Source organism: Piliocolobus tephrosceles, chromosome 16 (genome assembly GCF_002776525.5).
Source record: "Piliocolobus tephrosceles isolate RC106 chromosome 16, ASM277652v3, whole genome shotgun sequence".
Lineage (NCBI taxonomy): Eukaryota > Metazoa > Chordata > Mammalia > Primates > Cercopithecidae > Piliocolobus > Piliocolobus tephrosceles.
Genome location: NC_045449.1, coordinates 15,483,129 through 15,500,787, shown reverse-complemented (window position 1 = coordinate 15,500,787; position 17,659 = coordinate 15,483,129). Strand labels below are relative to the sequence as shown.

The following is a 17,659-nucleotide window of genomic DNA, read 5'->3' as shown; positions in this document are numbered from 1 at the left end:
TCTATCTATCTATCTATCTATCTATCTATCTATCTATCTATCTATCTATCTCACATAATCAGGGGTTCACATCATATTTGCCTCCTTGCTGTCCTTTGAGTATGCTGATCATGCTCCTGCCTTTTGAGGTCTTTGTTATTTCTGTTTGGTTAATGGTTGGGGCCTTGAAAAGTCTTCATCTGATCCTGGGATCTGACCAAGTCTGAGGCCGAATGGCATAGGGTGGACATCATTCTTTTAACACATTATAGCAATGACCATACTCTGAAAACATGAGCAGACAGTCACTTTTTCAACAAATATATATTAAGGACCTACTATGGGCTGAGTGCTGTGCTAGGTGATAAGCATGCAATGATATGAGTTGTGCCCAAGAGAATCTGAAAGTATACTTGAAATTTGTGTACCTGTGTGATGGGGGGAGATGTAGGACGGAAATAAGATAAGAGATGGCTTTTTGGAGAAGGTAGCACATGAACTAGGCCATGAATGGCCTTGGATGGGTAGAGCTGGCAGGAATTGATGGACTTGCTTTGCATATAGAATCTAACAAATTGGTGGTATCAAATTCAACTTTTTGGTGTCAATAACAGGAATAGGGAAATTATACTTCTTAGAATTGAATACTCCACATATCTGGAGTCTAATTGGAACCCAGAAAGGTTCTAGAAAAGATTTTATTGGAGGAATCTGTCTAGATCTTCTCCTGGTCCCCCCTCCCTTTTCCTATTGGCCATCAAAAAAGGACATTCCTAAATTTCATCCCTGGATACAATTTTCCTTAAGGATATTTCACTGAAAGAATGAAAGTCACCAATTTAAGATAAAAACAAAACTGCTCAAATGTAAAGTATTTGCTTTATATAATGATAATCATTTTCCTTCCTGTTTTTTCTTTTTTAATATGATAATAGTATTATTATTATTTTTTTGAGACGGAGTCAGAGTCTTGCTCTATCATCCAGGCTGGAGTGCAGTGGCTCGATCTCAGCTCACTGCAAGCTCCGCCTCCTGGGTTCACACCATTCTCCTGCCTCAGCCTCCTGACTAGCTGGGACTACAGGCGCCCGCCACCACGCCCGGCTAATTTTTTGTATTTTTAGTAGAGATGGGGTTTCACCGTGTTAGCCAGGATGGTCTTGATCTCCTGACCTCGTGATTCGTCTGCCTTGGCCTCCCAAAGTGCTGGGATTACAGGCATGAGCCACCGCACCCAGCCAATAATACTATTTTAAAAGGAATCAAAACATTAAATAATTCTCAGCATGACTATTGTATAAGTAAAAGCTAGGAATCAAATTGCAAGAGACAAACATGGTCATCTATATGTTAGATTAAAAAAAAAGATTGTGACGTCAGCCCTTTTGTTTTGTCATCTGTGGCCCTGTGACCTAATTGCAGGGAAAGTAGCTGCAGAATGGAAAGAGGTATGTCTTCAGAGTAGCTCATGGTTTAGTTCCACAATTATAAAATGACAACATACTGGGTGCGGTGGTGCACGCCTGTAATCTCAGCACTTTGGGAGGCCGAGGTGGGTGGATCACCTGAGGTCAGGATTTCGTGACCAGCCTAACATGGTGAAACCCTGTCTCTACTAAATACAAAAAAATTAGCCAGGCGTGGTGGTGCATGCCTGTAATCTGAGCTACTTGGGAGGCTGAGACAGGAGAATCACTTGTACCTGGTAGGCGGAGATTGCAGTGAGCCAAGATCGCACTATTGCACTCCAGCCTAGGCAACAAGAGTGAAACTCCATCTCAAAAAAAAAAAACAAAAACCAAAAAAATCACAGCAAACACCATTTCAAGGCCAGTTATGACCACTGCCTCCCAATCACACACAAAATACCCCCAACCTACTAACAAACCCAGGCATTTTACGAGAGGATGGGTACTGCCTGCTGCTCTATTCCCTTCCAGGGAGGTGCTCCACGTGTCCCTTGTCTTCCTCCGGGTCATCAGCGCCTGCGCAGATGGCAAGATCAGAATTTACAATTTCCTCAACGGGAACTGTATGAAGGTGATAAAAGCCAATGGCAGAGGCGACCCTGTGCTATCCTTCTTTATTCAGGGCAACAGGTGGGTGATATGTGCGGAGGTCAGAACTGTGACGATTCTGTTTGATTTTTTTCCTCCCTTGGGATACCAGCCCTGGATTTGCTGTCAGGAGAAGACAGTGTGCAGTGACTCTCTACAATTTTGGCTGGGTGGAGCAACAGTCTTGTTGTTGGGACTAACAGGGCTTTGCACAAAACTTAGTAATTAGGAAGCAATCATGGTTCATTTTGACTTTTTTTTTTTTTTTTTTGAGACATAGTTTCACTCTGTTGCACAGGCTGGAGTGCAGTGGTGCAATCTCGGCTCACTGCAATCTCCGCCTCCCGGGTTCAAGCAATTCTCTGCCTCAGTCTGCCAAGTAGCTGGGATTACAGGCACCCACCAATATGCCCAGCTAATTTTTAGTATTTTTAGTAGAGATGGGGTTTCACCATCTTGACCAGGCTGATCTTGAACTCCCGACCTCGTGATCCACCCTCCACGGCCTCCCAAAGCTCTGGGATTACAGCTGTGAGCCACCATGCCCGGCTTATTTTGACTCTTAATTCATCCTGGGTATTTGTGGGAATTGCAGTGGGTGCAACATAACGCTTCTGTAAGGACCACAGTTCTACCAACGTGCAGCCCCTACTTGCTCTTTGATCATGCCTTTGGCTGTCTGAGAGCTCTATCAGCTAGCTATCTTTGATGCCTCACTTCTAATGCAAAGAGGCATATAGGAGCCTGGGGGTTGACAGCAGCAGGGGGTACAGTGAGGGGGAGCTGAGCTGGTGAGCTTACAAAACCAGTACCATGACTGACTGCATTGTATACAGTACTGTGCTTTATATATGCATAGATTCAGGGTGCTATTATATGAAAAAAACCAAATAGAACTAACCTGTAAATTCTACTTCAAGCTCACTTGAGGCATCACTTAATGTCCCTGAACCATATTGCCTTCCTTTTAGTGAAACTTCATTAGTATTATTTACCATCTTAAAGAGGGCAGCCTGGTGATGAGCCTCAATGAATGAACACTTTTCAGTCATGCTGTTTAAAAAAAAAAAAAGCTCTGACGGGTTTGCACTCATAGCATCCAAACAAAGGTGTTTTCCTTTCGGCTTGAGTCTAAAAGGGATTTCTTATTGGCATGACACCCCGCATTCCATTCCAGCAGTTCCAGCCAAAACAAGTTACTTTTCGAGAGAGTTTATGCTGTTGGTTAAGGTCTTAACACTGCAGCTTTTGGAGCAGAAAGAAACCTGCCAGAGTGTTTTCATTTCTTGTTTACAGTTAAGGGAAGAGCACAGAAAGGGGAAAGCTGCTTGCTTGTAAAACTGGTGGGTTGGGAAGGCAGTGCTACGGAGGGACAGGCAGGGGACAGGGAGGGCAAGCTCTGGAGCTCTTTGTCTACGGAGCATAGAAGTGGGGATTAGAGAAGTTAGAAATCATCTCACTTTATAAAGTACAGATGTTCTGTCTACATCTAGAGTGTGTGCAGAGATCCTGGAGTGACAGCATGGAGTGTGTGGTGTCTGTGTGGAGGGTCTGTGAAGGACAGGAGTCCTCCCCATTAGAGAACTTTCCTCATTCCCAGCAGCAATAGTAATATTGAGTTTGGAAGCTGTGCTTGAAACAAACAAACAAACAAACAAACAAAGTGAATTTCAAGACATGTGTGCAGAGTACCTTCTTGGCACCCTAGGTACTTGGCACTCACTCCAGGAACAGAAATTCATTTAAAAGCATTTTAACTTGAGGCCAGGTGCAGTAGCTCATGCCTGTAATTCCAGCACTTTGGGAGGCCGAGGCGGGTGGATCATTGAGTCCTGGAGTTTGAGACCAGCCTGGGCAACATGGCGAAACCCTGTCTCTACTAAAAACACAAAATGAGCTGGGCGTGGTGGGGCGTGCCTGTAGTCCCAGCTAGTCAGGAGTTGAAGCACCAGAATTGCTTGAACCCAGGAGGCGGAGGCTGCAGTGAGCTGAGATCATGCCACTGCACTCCAGCCTGGGCGACAAAGCGAGACTCCCTCTCAAAATAAAAAAAAAAGAAAAAAATAAGAAAGCATTTTAACTTGAGAAGTGAAACAATTGGAACATATGTGCCCCAATCACGTTTATTTTTTAAAGAAAAGAGTGACAAAGCTAATGACTCCCGTTGCATGGCCTGGTAACTTTCACCACTCTCCACCCTCCAGCCGCCTACACTACTAGTCTGTTTGTTCATTACCTGGGCACTGTTCCCTTGGTCTAAAGACCAGGTGGGATGGTAATTGCAGTGCATCTTTCGGTGGCCTCCACACTCCTTTTGTGGACAACCCTGTTGTTTCGGTTCCAGGATGGTGGTCAACACAGAAAGCAACGTTCTCATGTTCCAGTTTGAACACATAAAGTGGCAGTATGCCATGGAAAAAACGAAACAAAAGAAGAATAAGGAGAAAGAGGAGGAAAAAGAAGAAAATAGCCTCATGGAAATTCTCTCTAAGTCTAATATGCAGGTTCACAGCCCGAGAGAATCTGTATCCAGTAAACAAACTGTGATCCAAGAGCTCCTACCGAGCAAACCTCCCAAGTCCCGAGTACTCCTGAAGCCGGCCAAGTTCTCTTCAGGTAAAGAACGGAAATATCAGCAAGTTCAGTGATAACCCACAGAGCAGATCGGGTTTGGTCGGGGTGGTGGGAGCAGGGGAGGACTGGTTCCTTTATGGAATATTTTGGCCAATGGTTTCCTGAGGATATATATGCTAACCCTCCAGGAAGCCAGAAAGGTAGGAGCCATTCTCTCTGACCCTCCAAACAATTTATCACCCAGTTAATGGGAACCTTCTGGTTTGCAAGATCTAGTCGATCTAGTCAGTCCTTCCTTCCTTCCTTTTTTTTTTTTTTTGACAGAGTTTTGCTCCTGTTGCCCAGGCTGGAGTGCAACGGCACAATCTCAGCTCACCGCAACCTCCGCCTCCCAGGTTCAAGCGATTCTCCTGCATCAGCCTCCTGGGTAGCTGGGATTACAGGCATGAGCCACCACGACTGGCTAATTTTGTATTTTTTTTTAGTAGAGACGGGGTTTCTCCACATTGATCAGGCTGGTCTCAAACTCCCAACCTCAGGTGATCCTCCTGCCTCAGCCTCCCAAAGTGCTGGGATTACAGGTGTGGGCCACCGCACCTGGCCTGCAAGAGCAAGATTTTCAAACTTATAAGAATCTTTGCACAGTAGATAAGACTAGCTTTAATATTTACCGCTGAAACAAAAAGCGAGCAACCAATACCCCCAAACCCCCAGTTTAAAACATATATTACATAACTATTTCTTCAAGACAGAGACAGAAGTTGTTATTAGCAGAAAAATGATCTATGCAGAATGTATTGTTTTTAGATCTGAGAGATAATGTTTGTAGCTGGAAAAATCTCACGTATAAAGCAGGTGTGTATGCGTTTGTGTGTGTGTATGTAGGTGGGGGTGCAGGCATGGCCAATGCCACTTATAAGACATCCAAAGAATAAATTATGTGTGGGTTAGAGTAGCAAGACTCCTTCCTTATACCAGCCCTATATTTGGCAGGTGAAACTGGATCCACAGATCTATAGAGAAAACTACAAATCACCCCCAACATATCACAGTACAAATAGTCAGCTATCTCTTGAGAGGAGGGAACTGAGAGTGTTAGCTGATGCTTAACAGTAGGAAAAGTGGGTCGGAGGGGGAGTCAGGATGTGATCTAGGCCTTAGACTTGCCAACCTAAAGTAATCAAAAGATTCAGGATCTAGCTAAAAGAGTTTACCCAAGTGCAAAGTTTGAGGGCAGCATCCAGGGACACAGGGACACCAAAGACTAGTGGACCAGTGCTCCTGGAGTGGGGAAAAGTGAACATCCTTTAAACAGACAAAAACAGAGGTGCTGAACAGAATTCAATTTTCCATACAAAGGCTACCATACAGATGTAAGACTAGATTGGCTACTATTGATGACCTCTAATGGTTGCTTAGCATTCTGCTGTAAAGAGGTGACAATTACAAGGGGAGTTGCTTAACATTCTGCTGTAAAGAGGTGACAATCACAAGAGTGTCTATCTCCACATCATTTAGTCTCGGTTTCAATGAAGAATAGGGGGTCTGGTTAAGAGGAGCAGGAAAACAGCTGTGCTATGTGACTCAGTTTCCAGGGCTTCACTTTTCCCTGTCACACAGTCAATTTAGAAGGCTGTTACACTCTCTTTACTTTTCACAGACTCCAGGTAACTACTTGGTTTCATAGGACAATAAACAATATGGTGTTTGGTAGAAAAATACAGTTAGACGGAAGAGATGTAAGTTCCAGTGTTTGGTTGCACAGTGGGATGACTACAATTATCAATAATGTATAGCCGGGTGCGGTGACTCACGCCTGTAATCCCAGCACTTTGGGAGGCTGAGGCAGGTGGATCACCTGAGGTCGGGAGTTTGAGAGCAGCCTGATCAACATGGAGAAACCCCGTCTCTACTAAAAATACAAAAAAATTAGCTGGGCATGGTGGCGCATGCCTGTAATTCCAGCCTTACTCGGGAAGTGGAGGCAGGAGAATCGCGTGAACCCGGGAAGTGGAGGTTGCAGTGACCAAGATCGCGCCACTGCCCTCCAGCCTGGGCAACAGGAGCAAAACTGCATCTTAAAAACAAACAAACAAAAAACCAATAATGTATTGTATATTTCAAAATAGCTAGAGGAGAAGATTTGGAATGTTCCCAACACAAAGAGATGATAAATGTTTAAGATGACAGATATCCTAATTATCTTGATCTGATCATTACACATTTTATGCATGTATCACAATATCACATGTACTCCATAATTATGTATAATAATGTACCCATAAGAAACAAGATAGCGATATTTTGTATAAAAATCAGTCCAATTTTCAGCCCCCATTATGATTGATTATATTATTTTATGCCCTAATTGAAGTATATAATGACTACAGCTTCTTCCTCTATCTCAGTTTAGCAGTGTTAATAGAGGAACTTCAAAGTCAAGGAAAGTCAAAATCACCCCGAAGAGATGGTAAAAAGAGAGTTTATTCTGTTCATAAGGGAACAAGTGGCATGGATGGTGGGCAAGATAATTTGGAAGCAAAATCCATAGCAGGAGATAAGACAAACAGTGATACTTAATTCTGAATTAGTGGCAAGATCCAAACTCTCTCTCTCTCTCTAATTTCCTATTGTTTTCCAGCAGGCCACTACCTTTGCTTATCTTTAAGAATCTGGAATGAATACAATGCCTGGCTTCTCCCAAGAGTGACTGGTTTTCCTTAATTGTCCCTTTTCTGACTTGAGGCCACAGAGGGAGAACTATTTTCCAGTTTTTGGCTGACAGCCCGCCTGTGTTCCCTGCCAGCTTCCTCACTTCTTGAACTGTTATGTCATCAAGCTGAGAAATGGGCACAATAAAAGAGAGAACAGACAGTTGAGGCTGGTTTCAGAGAGCATTTTAAGAGACTTTATTAGGAACGAGAGAGATTGAGGGCAGGTGCTACATATGTGAGATAAGGAGATAAGGGAGAGAGAGAGATAGGGATGTGCCTTTTAAGAAGTGTTGCTGGGATGGGCATAGTGGCTCATGCGTGTAATTCCAGTGCTTTGGGAGGCCAAGGCGGGAGGATTCCTTGAGGCCAGGAGTTGGAGACCAGCCTGGGCCACTTAGCGAGACCCTTATCTCTACAAACAATTTAAAAAATTGGCCAGATATGGTAGCACACACCTCCTAGCTACTCAGGAAGCTAAGGCAGGAGGATCCTTTGAGCCCAGGAGTTTGACGTTACAGTGAGCTATGATTGCACCACTGGGTGAGAGTGACACCTAGTCTCTTAAAAAAAAAAAAGTGGCCAGGCGTGGTGGCTCACACCTGTAATCCCAGCACTTTAGGAGGCTGAGGTGGGTGGATTGCCTGAGGTGAGGAGGTCGAGACCAGTCTGGCCAATATGGTGAAACCCCATCTCTACTAAAAGTATAAAAAAATTAGCCGGGTGTGGTGGCACGTGCCTGTAATCCCAGCTACCTGGGAGGCTGGGGCAGGGGAATTGCTTCAACCAGAGAGGGGTGGGGGTTGCAGTGAGCCGAGATCGTGCCACTGCAACTCCGGTCTGGGTGACAGACCAAGACTCCATCTAAAAAAAAAAAAAAAGTTTCTGGACATCATGACTCATGACTGGGATGTCCCTTTGTTATTTTTTAAGGACATAGATAAAAATTTAAAATGTCTTTCAAATATTTTTGACAAGTATAATAGTGTTTCTTTGGAACAAACTCTGTGCAGAGACTGGTTTCAAGGTGAGGGGAAAACAATTGTTTTATGAGGGCTGCGCTAACAATGGGCATCCTTGTACAAACCTATGTCAGTGTACAGGTACAGGTATACCTGAAGGGTAAAGTCCTACAAGTGAAATTGCTAAGCCAAAGGATAAGTGCATTCAAAAACTAGAAAGATATTGCCAAAGTTGTCCTGAAAAATATTATACTAATTTACACTCCCACAAGCAATGCATGGGAGACCCCACTGCATCTGTGCCAACTCTGGGAGTCAGCTGGCATTTTGTACTTCCTTGTATAAATAAAAATGGTGTCTGCATTTTCTTCTAGTTTTATCATTAACAAACTAAATGTCCTTAGCAATGGCTAAGTAATGAAAAATCTATTGTATGGAATATGATATATGGCTAAACGTTGTATGATGAGGATTTGTATATACTAACTTGGAAAGAGATCCACAATACATTATCATTTGAAAAAAGACAAATGAACAAACAATGAGCTCATCATAATTCCTTTTTTTATAAAAGGAGAAAAATTCTCTTTTTGAGTTTGCAAGGAGAATAGGGAAGATTTTGACATCTTGATTTCACCTTTTTTTTTTTTTTTGAGATGGAGTCTCACTCTGTTGCCCAGGCTGCAGTGGAGTGGCGTCATCTTGCCTCGCTGCAACCTCTGCCTCCTGAGTTCAAGCGATTCTCCTGAGTAGCTGGGATTACAGGTGCCTGCCACCACACCCGGCTAATTTTTTTGTATTTTTAGTACAGACAGGGTTTTTCCATGTTGGTTAGTCTCCAACTCCCGACCTCAGGTGATCTACCCACCTAGGCCTCCCAAAGTGCTGGGATTACAGGCGTGAGCCATCGCACCTGGCCTGAAGACAGGTTTTATTTTGGGCAACATTGAAGATTATTTGGAGTCAAATTTGATTAATAAGGTAAAGATCAAATTTTGCAATATAATTATTGTTGAAAAATACAGTTATGCTACTATAAATTTATTAAGATCTGCTTTGTGTGAATCATAAATGAGATGTGAAGGTCATTCCCAACTTCACATTTTCTTTTTTTTTTTTTTTGAGACGGAGTCTTGCTCTGTCACCCAGGCTGGAGTGCACAATCTCGGCTTACCGCAAGCTCTGCCTCCTGGGTTCACGCTATTCTCCTGCCTCAGCCTCCTGAGTAGTTGGGACTACAGGCGCATGTCGCCACACCTGGCTACTTTTTTGTATTTTTAGTAGAGAGGGGGTTTCACCGTGTTAGCCAGGATGGTCTGGATCTCCTGACCTCGTGATCCGCCTGCCTCGGCCTCCCAAAGTGCTGGGATTACAGGTGTGAGCCACTGCTCCCGGCCCCAGCTTCACATTTTCAAAAATAAGTGGTGCATCGAAATCACATGTTGCCTTCAAAATATGCACACTTAGAGGCTAATATACACTTTACTCAATACTAGCATTTTATTTAAAACTAGTTTTATTAAATCGTTTCTAGTATCAGCATTTCTAATACGACTGAGGATGCCTGCCTGTATGATGGCATATCTGTTGGGCAACAAAGACCTCAATGTGCTTTGAAGTTTGAATGCCCAAGTACTTAATGCATAGGTACTTCATATTTTTCACAGAATGATGATTTTTTTTCATTTTCCTTTTTTGAAGAAGCAGATGATGTGGAGAAAGCACAAAAACAAGGACAATTGGAAACTCCTGAAAAACTGCTCAATCACCCAAAGAAAAAGTCCTGGAAAATTCCTATGTCACCTGACCAATTCCTCCTGACTGTCAGCGCCCTGCAGCAAGCCCATAATTCCGGGAAATTCGCCTATCCCTGTAGGCCCCGAACAGAAATTATTGATGTCTGGGGACCTTCAATTTCATACCCAAGGAAGGTCTTGAATTTCAAAGGAAAATCAATCCAACATGCAGTTGATCGGTTGAGACTGAGCAATCCTCCTATAGATATGAAACAAACCAGTATTCCCCTTGAAATCCAGAAACTGCAGCCCAACTTGAAGATCTCTTTGCACAGTCCCAGAGTCCAGTCCACCTTGCCGCAGCCCATGATTATCCGCTCCAGGTTCTCTGGCAGCTTAAAGGTTGGAGACCAAGTGACCAGTTCAATTGAAAGGGCAGTGTGCAGTCCCCTGACCAGTATGCAGGTCATTAAACCAAACCGCATGCTAGCTCCACAAGTGGGCACAGCCACCCTGTCTCTTAACAAAGAACGGCCTCGCACCTACACAGCCCTTGATCCCCTTAGAGTGAACACTGAGTTCGTGCTGTTGACCGTGAAGGAGGAGAAAGAGCACCAGGAAGCCAAGATGGAGGAATATCAGGCCAGGGAGTCCACTGGAGTGGTTGATCCAGGAAAAGCCAGCAGAGCTGCATGGATCAGGAAAATCAAAGGCCTGCCTATTGATAATTTCATGAAGCAAGGGAAAACAGCAGCCCCTGAACTTGGACAAAATGTATTTATCTGAACCAGCCTTGGGAAATTACAATGTTTTACAATAAACAGCCGAGTGGATGTTGCTATTTGGCCTTTTTCTTTTTTTTTTCTTTTTTTTTTTGACTGTTTTTTCCTGGTAAGTAATGTGGGAACTCCCAATTATCTTCCTCTGAGCCAAATATCTGATATCATCAAAATAAGAAAACAGAAGGAGGTTGGGTGAGATTAGCATCTGTACTCCCACTGAAAAAAAATTTAGTGAGCATTAGGAAAGCCCAGTTTCGTTGATGGGGGATGGGGAGACGATCATTGGAAATTAGATACCATTCATCACTATCAATTTAGTGCTATTAGTTCTTCCAGCTAAAGTTATGGGATTATATCAGGGTAATGCATTGGAGTTTTCTGGTATTTTTGCATAGAAGCCTGATGAAACCCATTAAGAATTTAAAAGGGGAAGCCCTTAATGGGGTTGACCTGTTGCATTTGACCACATCTAAGGAAAAGAATTAGCATAATATCCTTTGTACAAAGAGGGCCAGTACCATCAAGGGCATTGAGGTTTCTGCTTAAACCTTTGGACTATGGTATCAGGGACCAGGTAATTTAGAAGACTGCAGCCCACTACAAGAGCTATGGCCCATCAGAAAGTTCAAGCCTTGGCCACGCGCGGTGGCTCACGCCTGGAATCCCAGCACTTTGGGAGTCTGAGGCGGGTGGATCACCTGTGGTCAGGAGTTCGAGACTAGCCTGACCATCGTGGTGAAACCTCGTTTCTACTAAAAATACAAAATTAGCTTTAAAAACTAGCTATTAAAAATTAAAAGACGGTAATGAATTAAAACAGAATGCCTTAAAAAACAAAAACACCACAAAACTCCACAGCACTGAGTGGACCACTGAAAACCTGCCATGGGCAGGCTGGATGTACAGGCCCCAAATTTGTCAGCTTTTCATCTCCAAGGGCACGACTGCGATTGTGCTGCCGAACTTTCTCGCCTTTGAGAAACGCGTGTGTGTTTTTTCCCCTTTCATTATTAGAATATTAGGTTTTAAATGGCACTGGCAAACAGCCACGTAAAATTTGTTATTTTAATAGAGAAAATCCCTTCAATCAAGGAAACGTGCAAATATCACTATGCCAACAACAGCAGTCTGACTAGGCCGGACAGATAGGATACTGTCATCATCACCGTTTCAAAAATGACTTAACGCCCCTCAATTTCACATCCTTTGGTCAGGCAAGATCACACATGAGCTGCTGGACTTAAAATAGTAATAAGAATAACGACTCCCATTTACTAGTAAGGAAACCATTATCATCCCCACTTTACGACTGACGAAAGAAGCACATAAAGGTTGGTGATATGATTGGCAATAGAAGACCCAGGCGTCCAAGCTCCAGGGTGCAAGGTCTCAACTCCTATTCCTTAGTTTCCTGGCGTCTAAGGTTATACCTCCCATAATAATGCCGTCCATTACTTACTCTAGAGTCCTCCTGCCTTGTTTTTCTTAACGTTTTACTTCTTCGCAAGCACATATTTTAAAAAGTTGTTTCTACAATTTAAAGTACAAAAGTAATACTGTACAGGAGTATGTCTTTGTAAAATATTCAAAGAAAATTAAATTAGAGACTAAAACCCCGACCTCCTGCATTCCGGGTAGCGACGCTGGCGGGAACGACTTCAGAATTGGCACTGGATGGACAGCAAACATTTCCTCAAAACAGACCAAGAAGCTTTCCACTTAAGAGCCCACTGTGGTCCCAATGCCTTTCCCAGCCGGTTTTCGCTCCTGCTCCAGGCTCCGCCTCCGCCGTGTCCGCGCTTCTCGCCCCACCCCACACAGCAGCTCCGCCCCCGCTCGCTCCGCCCCCGGAGTTACTCCTCCGGCGTTGCTCCCTCAAAGCGGAAGTGAAGCGGGACTGAGGCTCCTACAGTGGTCCCTCCTGGCCTTTGATGACGAGTCGCGTCAGTTCCGACCCGGACCCGTACGCTGCTGCGCTGACGTGGCTCCCGGAAGTAGGGCTGGCGTAGGGCCGCCATGTTGCAGCAGGTGAGGGGCTGAGGGCGCGCAGGGAGGATGGCGGCTCCTGGGACGGGCTCTGCAGCTTCCTTGGGACTGGAGTCCGCCTTTCCTGCGCCCGCTACTCGAACTCGAGGAGGAGCGGGGCGGTCGGGAGTGGAAGGCTGTGGGTAGTTGTCTGAGGAGGGTAGCTGGGGGTTCTGAGGCCTCTGGAGGAGGCGTGACTCGTGCGGCGCCGAGCAGGTACTGCTTGCGGCTGTGGAGACGCCCGTTGTTGACCAGCCCGAACGGGGGTCTCTCTTTCCTCAGCCCTTAGTGCGGAGGTGGAGGTGCAGAGTAGCGGCCTGCGGGCGTCTTAGATCCCTGACCCCCATGGCTGCGGTGTGATCTTGTAGGAATCGGGGACACCGCCAGAGCCTCGCTTTCAAATTGCTGTTCCCAAACTAATGTTGGTGATTCTCTCTTTTGTGCTCTTAAATTGTAGTCCACGTGTTGGCAACCGGAGACTAGTAAGATTAATTTAATAATCTCTTCTTTTTAGAAAAAAGCTAGTGTTTATAGTCACTTAGATTGTCTTACGTGTTTTTTTCTTTCGGCTCACACATAATTTATTGAGGGATTACTATGACTCAGACATGGTTGTAGGCCCAGGGATAGGGCTGTGACCAGTACAGACAAGTTTTTTGCCCCGTATTTTCGGGTTAGAGAAGTGGGTTCTAGGAGATGGGAGTGGGGTAGGGAGACATGATACATTATGTAACCAAAGATATTTTCAGATAATTGCAAAGGCAGGGTGATGAAATAGCAAGTGTCTGAGGATAGGACAACGAAGATTTGTGGTCAGAAAAGACTGCTTATGAGGAGATGCCTTGAGTGGAGAAAATCTAATAATGGTTAAATTCAGCTATGTTACAGGAAAGGCGTCATGATCCAGACCCCAAAAGAGGGTCCTTGGCTGGGCGCGGTGACTCACGCCTGTAATCCCAGCACTTTGGGAGGACGAGGTGGGTGGATCATGAGGTCAAGAGGTTGAGACCATCCTAGCCAACATGGTGAAACCCTGTCTGCACTAAAAATACAAAAATTAGTTGGGCGTGGTGGTGCATCCCTGTAGTCCCAGCTACTCGGAGGCTGAGGCAGGAGAATCGCTGGAACTGGGGAGGCAGAGGTTGCAGTCAACCTCCACTGCATTCCAGCTTGGCGACAGACTCTGTCCCAAAAACGTTCTTGGATCAGGCAAGAAGGAATTCAGGGTGAGTCTGCAGTGCAAAGTGGCAAAGTGAAAGCAAGTTTATTAAGAAAGTAAAGGAATGGCTACTCCATAGAGCAGCCTGGAGGGCCGCTGGTGGCCCATATTTATGGTTATTTCTTAGTGATATGGTTAACAAGGGGTGGATTATTCATTCCTCCCCTTTTTAGAACATAGTAACTTCCTGATGTTGCCGTGGCATTTGTAAATTGGCATGGCGCTGATGGGAGTGTAGTAGTGGGGACGACCAGTGGTCACTCTCGTGGCCGTCTTGGTCTTGGTGGGTTTTGGCTGGCTTCTTTATTGCAACCTGTTTTTTCAGCAAGGTCTTTATGGCCTGTATTTTGTGCCAACCTCGTATCTCATCCTTTGACTTAGAATGCCCTGTCTGCGAATGCAGCCTAGTAGGTTTCAGCCTCATTTTACCCAGCTGCTATTGAAGATGGAGTTGTTCAGGCTCACATGCTTCTGACATCTGAACCTGGCACCCAGGCCGGATGAGGCTGGAGAAACACAACCATGCCGACTGTTCCCACTATTTATGTATATATTTATTCATTTATGAGACGGAGTTTCACTCTTGTTGCCCAGGCTGGAGTGCAATGGCACGATCTCGGCTCACTGCAACCTCCGCCTCCCGGCTTCAAGCGATTCTTCTGTCTCACCCTCCAGAGTAGCTGGGATTACAGGCGCACACCACCATGCCCAGCTAATTTTTGTATTTTTAGTAGAGATGGGGTTCCACCATGTTAACCAGGCTGGTCTTGAACTCCTGACCTCAGGTTATCCACCCACCTCGGCCTTCCAAAGTGCTGGGATTATAGGTGAGAGCAAGGCCCAGCCGGCTGTTCCCACTTGGTAAGTTTGTGACGCGAACCTCAGTCGAGCCCTTAGTGCTGCCAGGTGGTCATTTTCCATTTCTATAGCCCCGTCACCCTCTCACCTTAGGCAACTATTAAAACTCAAATCTTCAACATTTCTTCTCTTACGCTCTCTCATCTGGTAATGTTGCTTGTTTCACTGAAAATGGAAGCCATCGGGAGACAGTTTTCACACTAGCTGCCTATTTATTTGCATGTTTACTCATGGTGTCATGTTCTTGTGTGATAATTGGACTGTCCGTGCTCCATTCTTAGGTCTTCCTGTCTACTGTGTCCTGGTTTCCATCTCCTCTTGCTTACTGGAAGGCATTGTTTCAGTAATTCTCTTTCTTGCATCGTCAATTTTTTAATCCTTTTAAACGTTTGTTCACATCAACATATAAACATGTTTTAATTTCTCTTACCTTAAAAAATGAAAACTTGACACCATATGCTCTTTGACTTGTCACCTCATTCTTTTTCCTTTAAAGACTTGTATCATATATACTTGTCTTTTAATTCTTCCATTCTCTCTTGTATTCATTCTAGTCAGCCTTTCTTCTCCTCTCCCAACCATACTGGAACTGAGGTCCCCTATGACCTGTTAAAAATACAGTGGCTGGCCGCGGTGGCTCCTGCCTGTAATCCCAGCACTTTGGGAGGCCGGAGTGGGCGGATCATGAGGTCAAGAGATTGAGACTATCCTGGCCAACATGGTGAAACCCCGTCTCTACTAGAAATACAAAAATTAGCTGGGCGTGGTGGCCCTTGCCTGTAGTCTCAGCTACTGAGGAGGCTGAGGCAGGAGAATTGCTTGAACCTGGGAGGTGGAGGTTGCAGTGAGCCAAGATCACGCCACTGCACTCCAGCCTGGCGACAGAGTGAGACTCCTTCTCAAAAAGAGAAGAAGAAGAAAAAATACAGTGGTCACTTTTTGGTTTTCATCTTACTTGTGAGCAGCATTTGACACAGATGATGGATCCTCCTCCTGGAGGCACTTCGTTTGGTTTCCAGGACACTACCCCCTCCTGGCTCACCTCATGTTCCTTGGTACTTCTGTTTCAGTCCCCACTGCCTGTTCCTTCTTATCTTTGTGATCTCTAATTATTGGAATGCCAAGAATCTGTCTTAGCCATCTTTATCTTTTTAGTTGTTCAGGACAAAAACTTTGGAATCTTCCTTGATTCCTTTTATTTACCCTTCTTCCACCTCTCCAGTCAACCTATCAGCAAATCCTGTCAGCTCTACCTTAAAATGTATTTGGCATTTATTTTTCATCACCTCCACTTCATCCATTACTTCTTGGCCTCGTGATTGAAGTAGTTTTCTAACCAGTCTCCTAGCTTCGTGCCTTTGTCCCTCCTTCCTCTCCCCTCCCCCTCAAGATTTTTACTACAGTAGCCAGAATTCTCTATTTAACAGGTGAGTCAGAACATGCAGTCTTACAGTTAGAACACTCCAGTGGATCTCCCTCTCAATGCTTTTTGGTTTTAAAAATACTAGCATCTTAAAATGTCCAAAATCAAACTGCTGATTTTGCCCCGGAATCTTTTGTGTCTTCCCCATCTTAGTAAATGTACATTAGTAAATGTAACTCCAAGAGTGCAAAGCTATTTGTCTTTTTTTTTTTTAATCTGTACCACTTACAGCAGTACCTGGCACTTGGTAGGCACTCAGTATTTGCTGAATAAATGAGAAGAAATCAGTCTTTCAAAGAGCAGGGTAAGAGAAGTGTTCTAGGTAATATGAACCATAAGTGCAAAAGAACCTGATGGGGCCTAAGTTTGGCGTGTTTAAGGAACTGAAAAGAAGGCCAGCCTGGACGTGGTGGCTCATGCCTCTAATCCTAGAACTTTGGGAGGCCAAGGCAGGAGAATTGCTTGAGCCCGGGAGTTTGAGACTAGCCTGGGCAACACAGCGAGACCCTGTTTCTGCAAGAAATTAAAATATTAGGTATGGTGGCTTGCAGTACTCAGGAGGCTGAGATGTAGAGCCTGCAGTAGTGACCCCTGATTGCTCCACTGCACTCCAGCCTGGGCGAGAGCCAGAGCCTGTCTCGAAAAGAAAAAAAAAAAAAAGCCAGTCTGGCAGGAGCTTAGGTACTGTATAAATTTCCTATTGGTACTGCAGCAGCAAATTCCTATTTACTGTTGTAAAGTTCTGGTGGTCAAAAGTCCAGAATGAGGCTCCAGGGATTAAACATCAAGGTGTGGGTAGGGGTTCTGGAGAATGAGTTTCCTTGCCTGTTTCAGCTTCTAAACACCTGGGATCCCTTCCCCATCTTAATGCCATCAGCACAGCGTATTTGAATCTCTGTCTCTGATCTCTACTTTGCTTGTTTCATCACCTTCTCTGACTGACCCTCCTTTGTTTCTCTTGTAAGGACCATTGCGATCACATCATCGGCCAGCCTGGGTAATCCAGGGTAATCTCTTGACCTCAAGATCCTTAACTTAATCCCATTTGTGAAACTCTTTTTGCCAAGTAAATTGACATATTCACAGGTTCCAGGGATTAGAACCTAAACAGCTTTGGCAGGGGTGAGGAGGGCCTGCCACAGTTCATGAAGGGTGAGTGGCCTGAGATAAGGTCTTGGAGATTGGCAGGTACCTGATCATGATAGATCATGATAGGGAGTCTGTTTTTTAGTCATAGTGCTGAGGGGTTTCAGTAGGAGAATGATATGATTTGATGTGAAAAAGTCTCCCTGGCTGCTGGATGGCGATTAGACTGTTGGGATCAAGAGCAGAA

General features: G+C 44.7%; 2 protein-coding genes across 8 annotated transcripts in view; both read left to right on the top strand.

Moving 5' to 3' along the window:
- CDRT1 (CMT1A duplicated region transcript 1) overlaps nucleotides 1-10,852 on the top strand; it is a 42,870-nt gene extending 32,018 nt beyond the window's left edge. Inside the window, exons 11-14 of one of the 3 annotated variants that reach the window (XM_023188071.2) lie at nucleotides 1,920-2,078; nucleotides 4,381-4,652; nucleotides 7,024-7,080; nucleotides 9,988-10,852. In XM_023188071.2, coding sequence (XP_023043839.1) covers nucleotides 1,920-2,078; nucleotides 4,381-4,652; nucleotides 7,024-7,080; nucleotides 9,988-10,805 — 1,306 coding nt within the window. In that variant the 3' untranslated portion in view covers nucleotides 10,806-10,852. The remainder of the gene's footprint in view (nucleotides 1-1,919; nucleotides 2,079-4,380; nucleotides 4,653-7,023; nucleotides 7,081-9,987) is intronic. The other 2 variants (XM_023188072.2, XM_023188073.2) reach the window with 2 other exon arrangements.
- Nucleotides 10,853-12,510: 1,658 nt separating this feature from the next.
- Nucleotides 12,511-17,659, top strand: part of LOC111523473 (Golgi apparatus membrane protein TVP23 homolog B) — a 59,237-nt gene continuing 54,088 nt past the window's right edge. For 3 of the 5 annotated variants that reach the window (XM_023188076.2, XM_023188078.2, XM_023188077.2), the window contains exon 1: nucleotides 12,511-12,829. In XM_023188076.2, coding sequence (XP_023043844.1) covers nucleotides 12,818-12,829 — 12 coding nt within the window. In that variant the 5' untranslated portion in view covers nucleotides 12,511-12,817. The remainder of the gene's footprint in view (nucleotides 12,830-17,659) is intronic. The other 2 variants (XM_023188080.1, XM_023188081.1) reach the window with 2 other exon arrangements.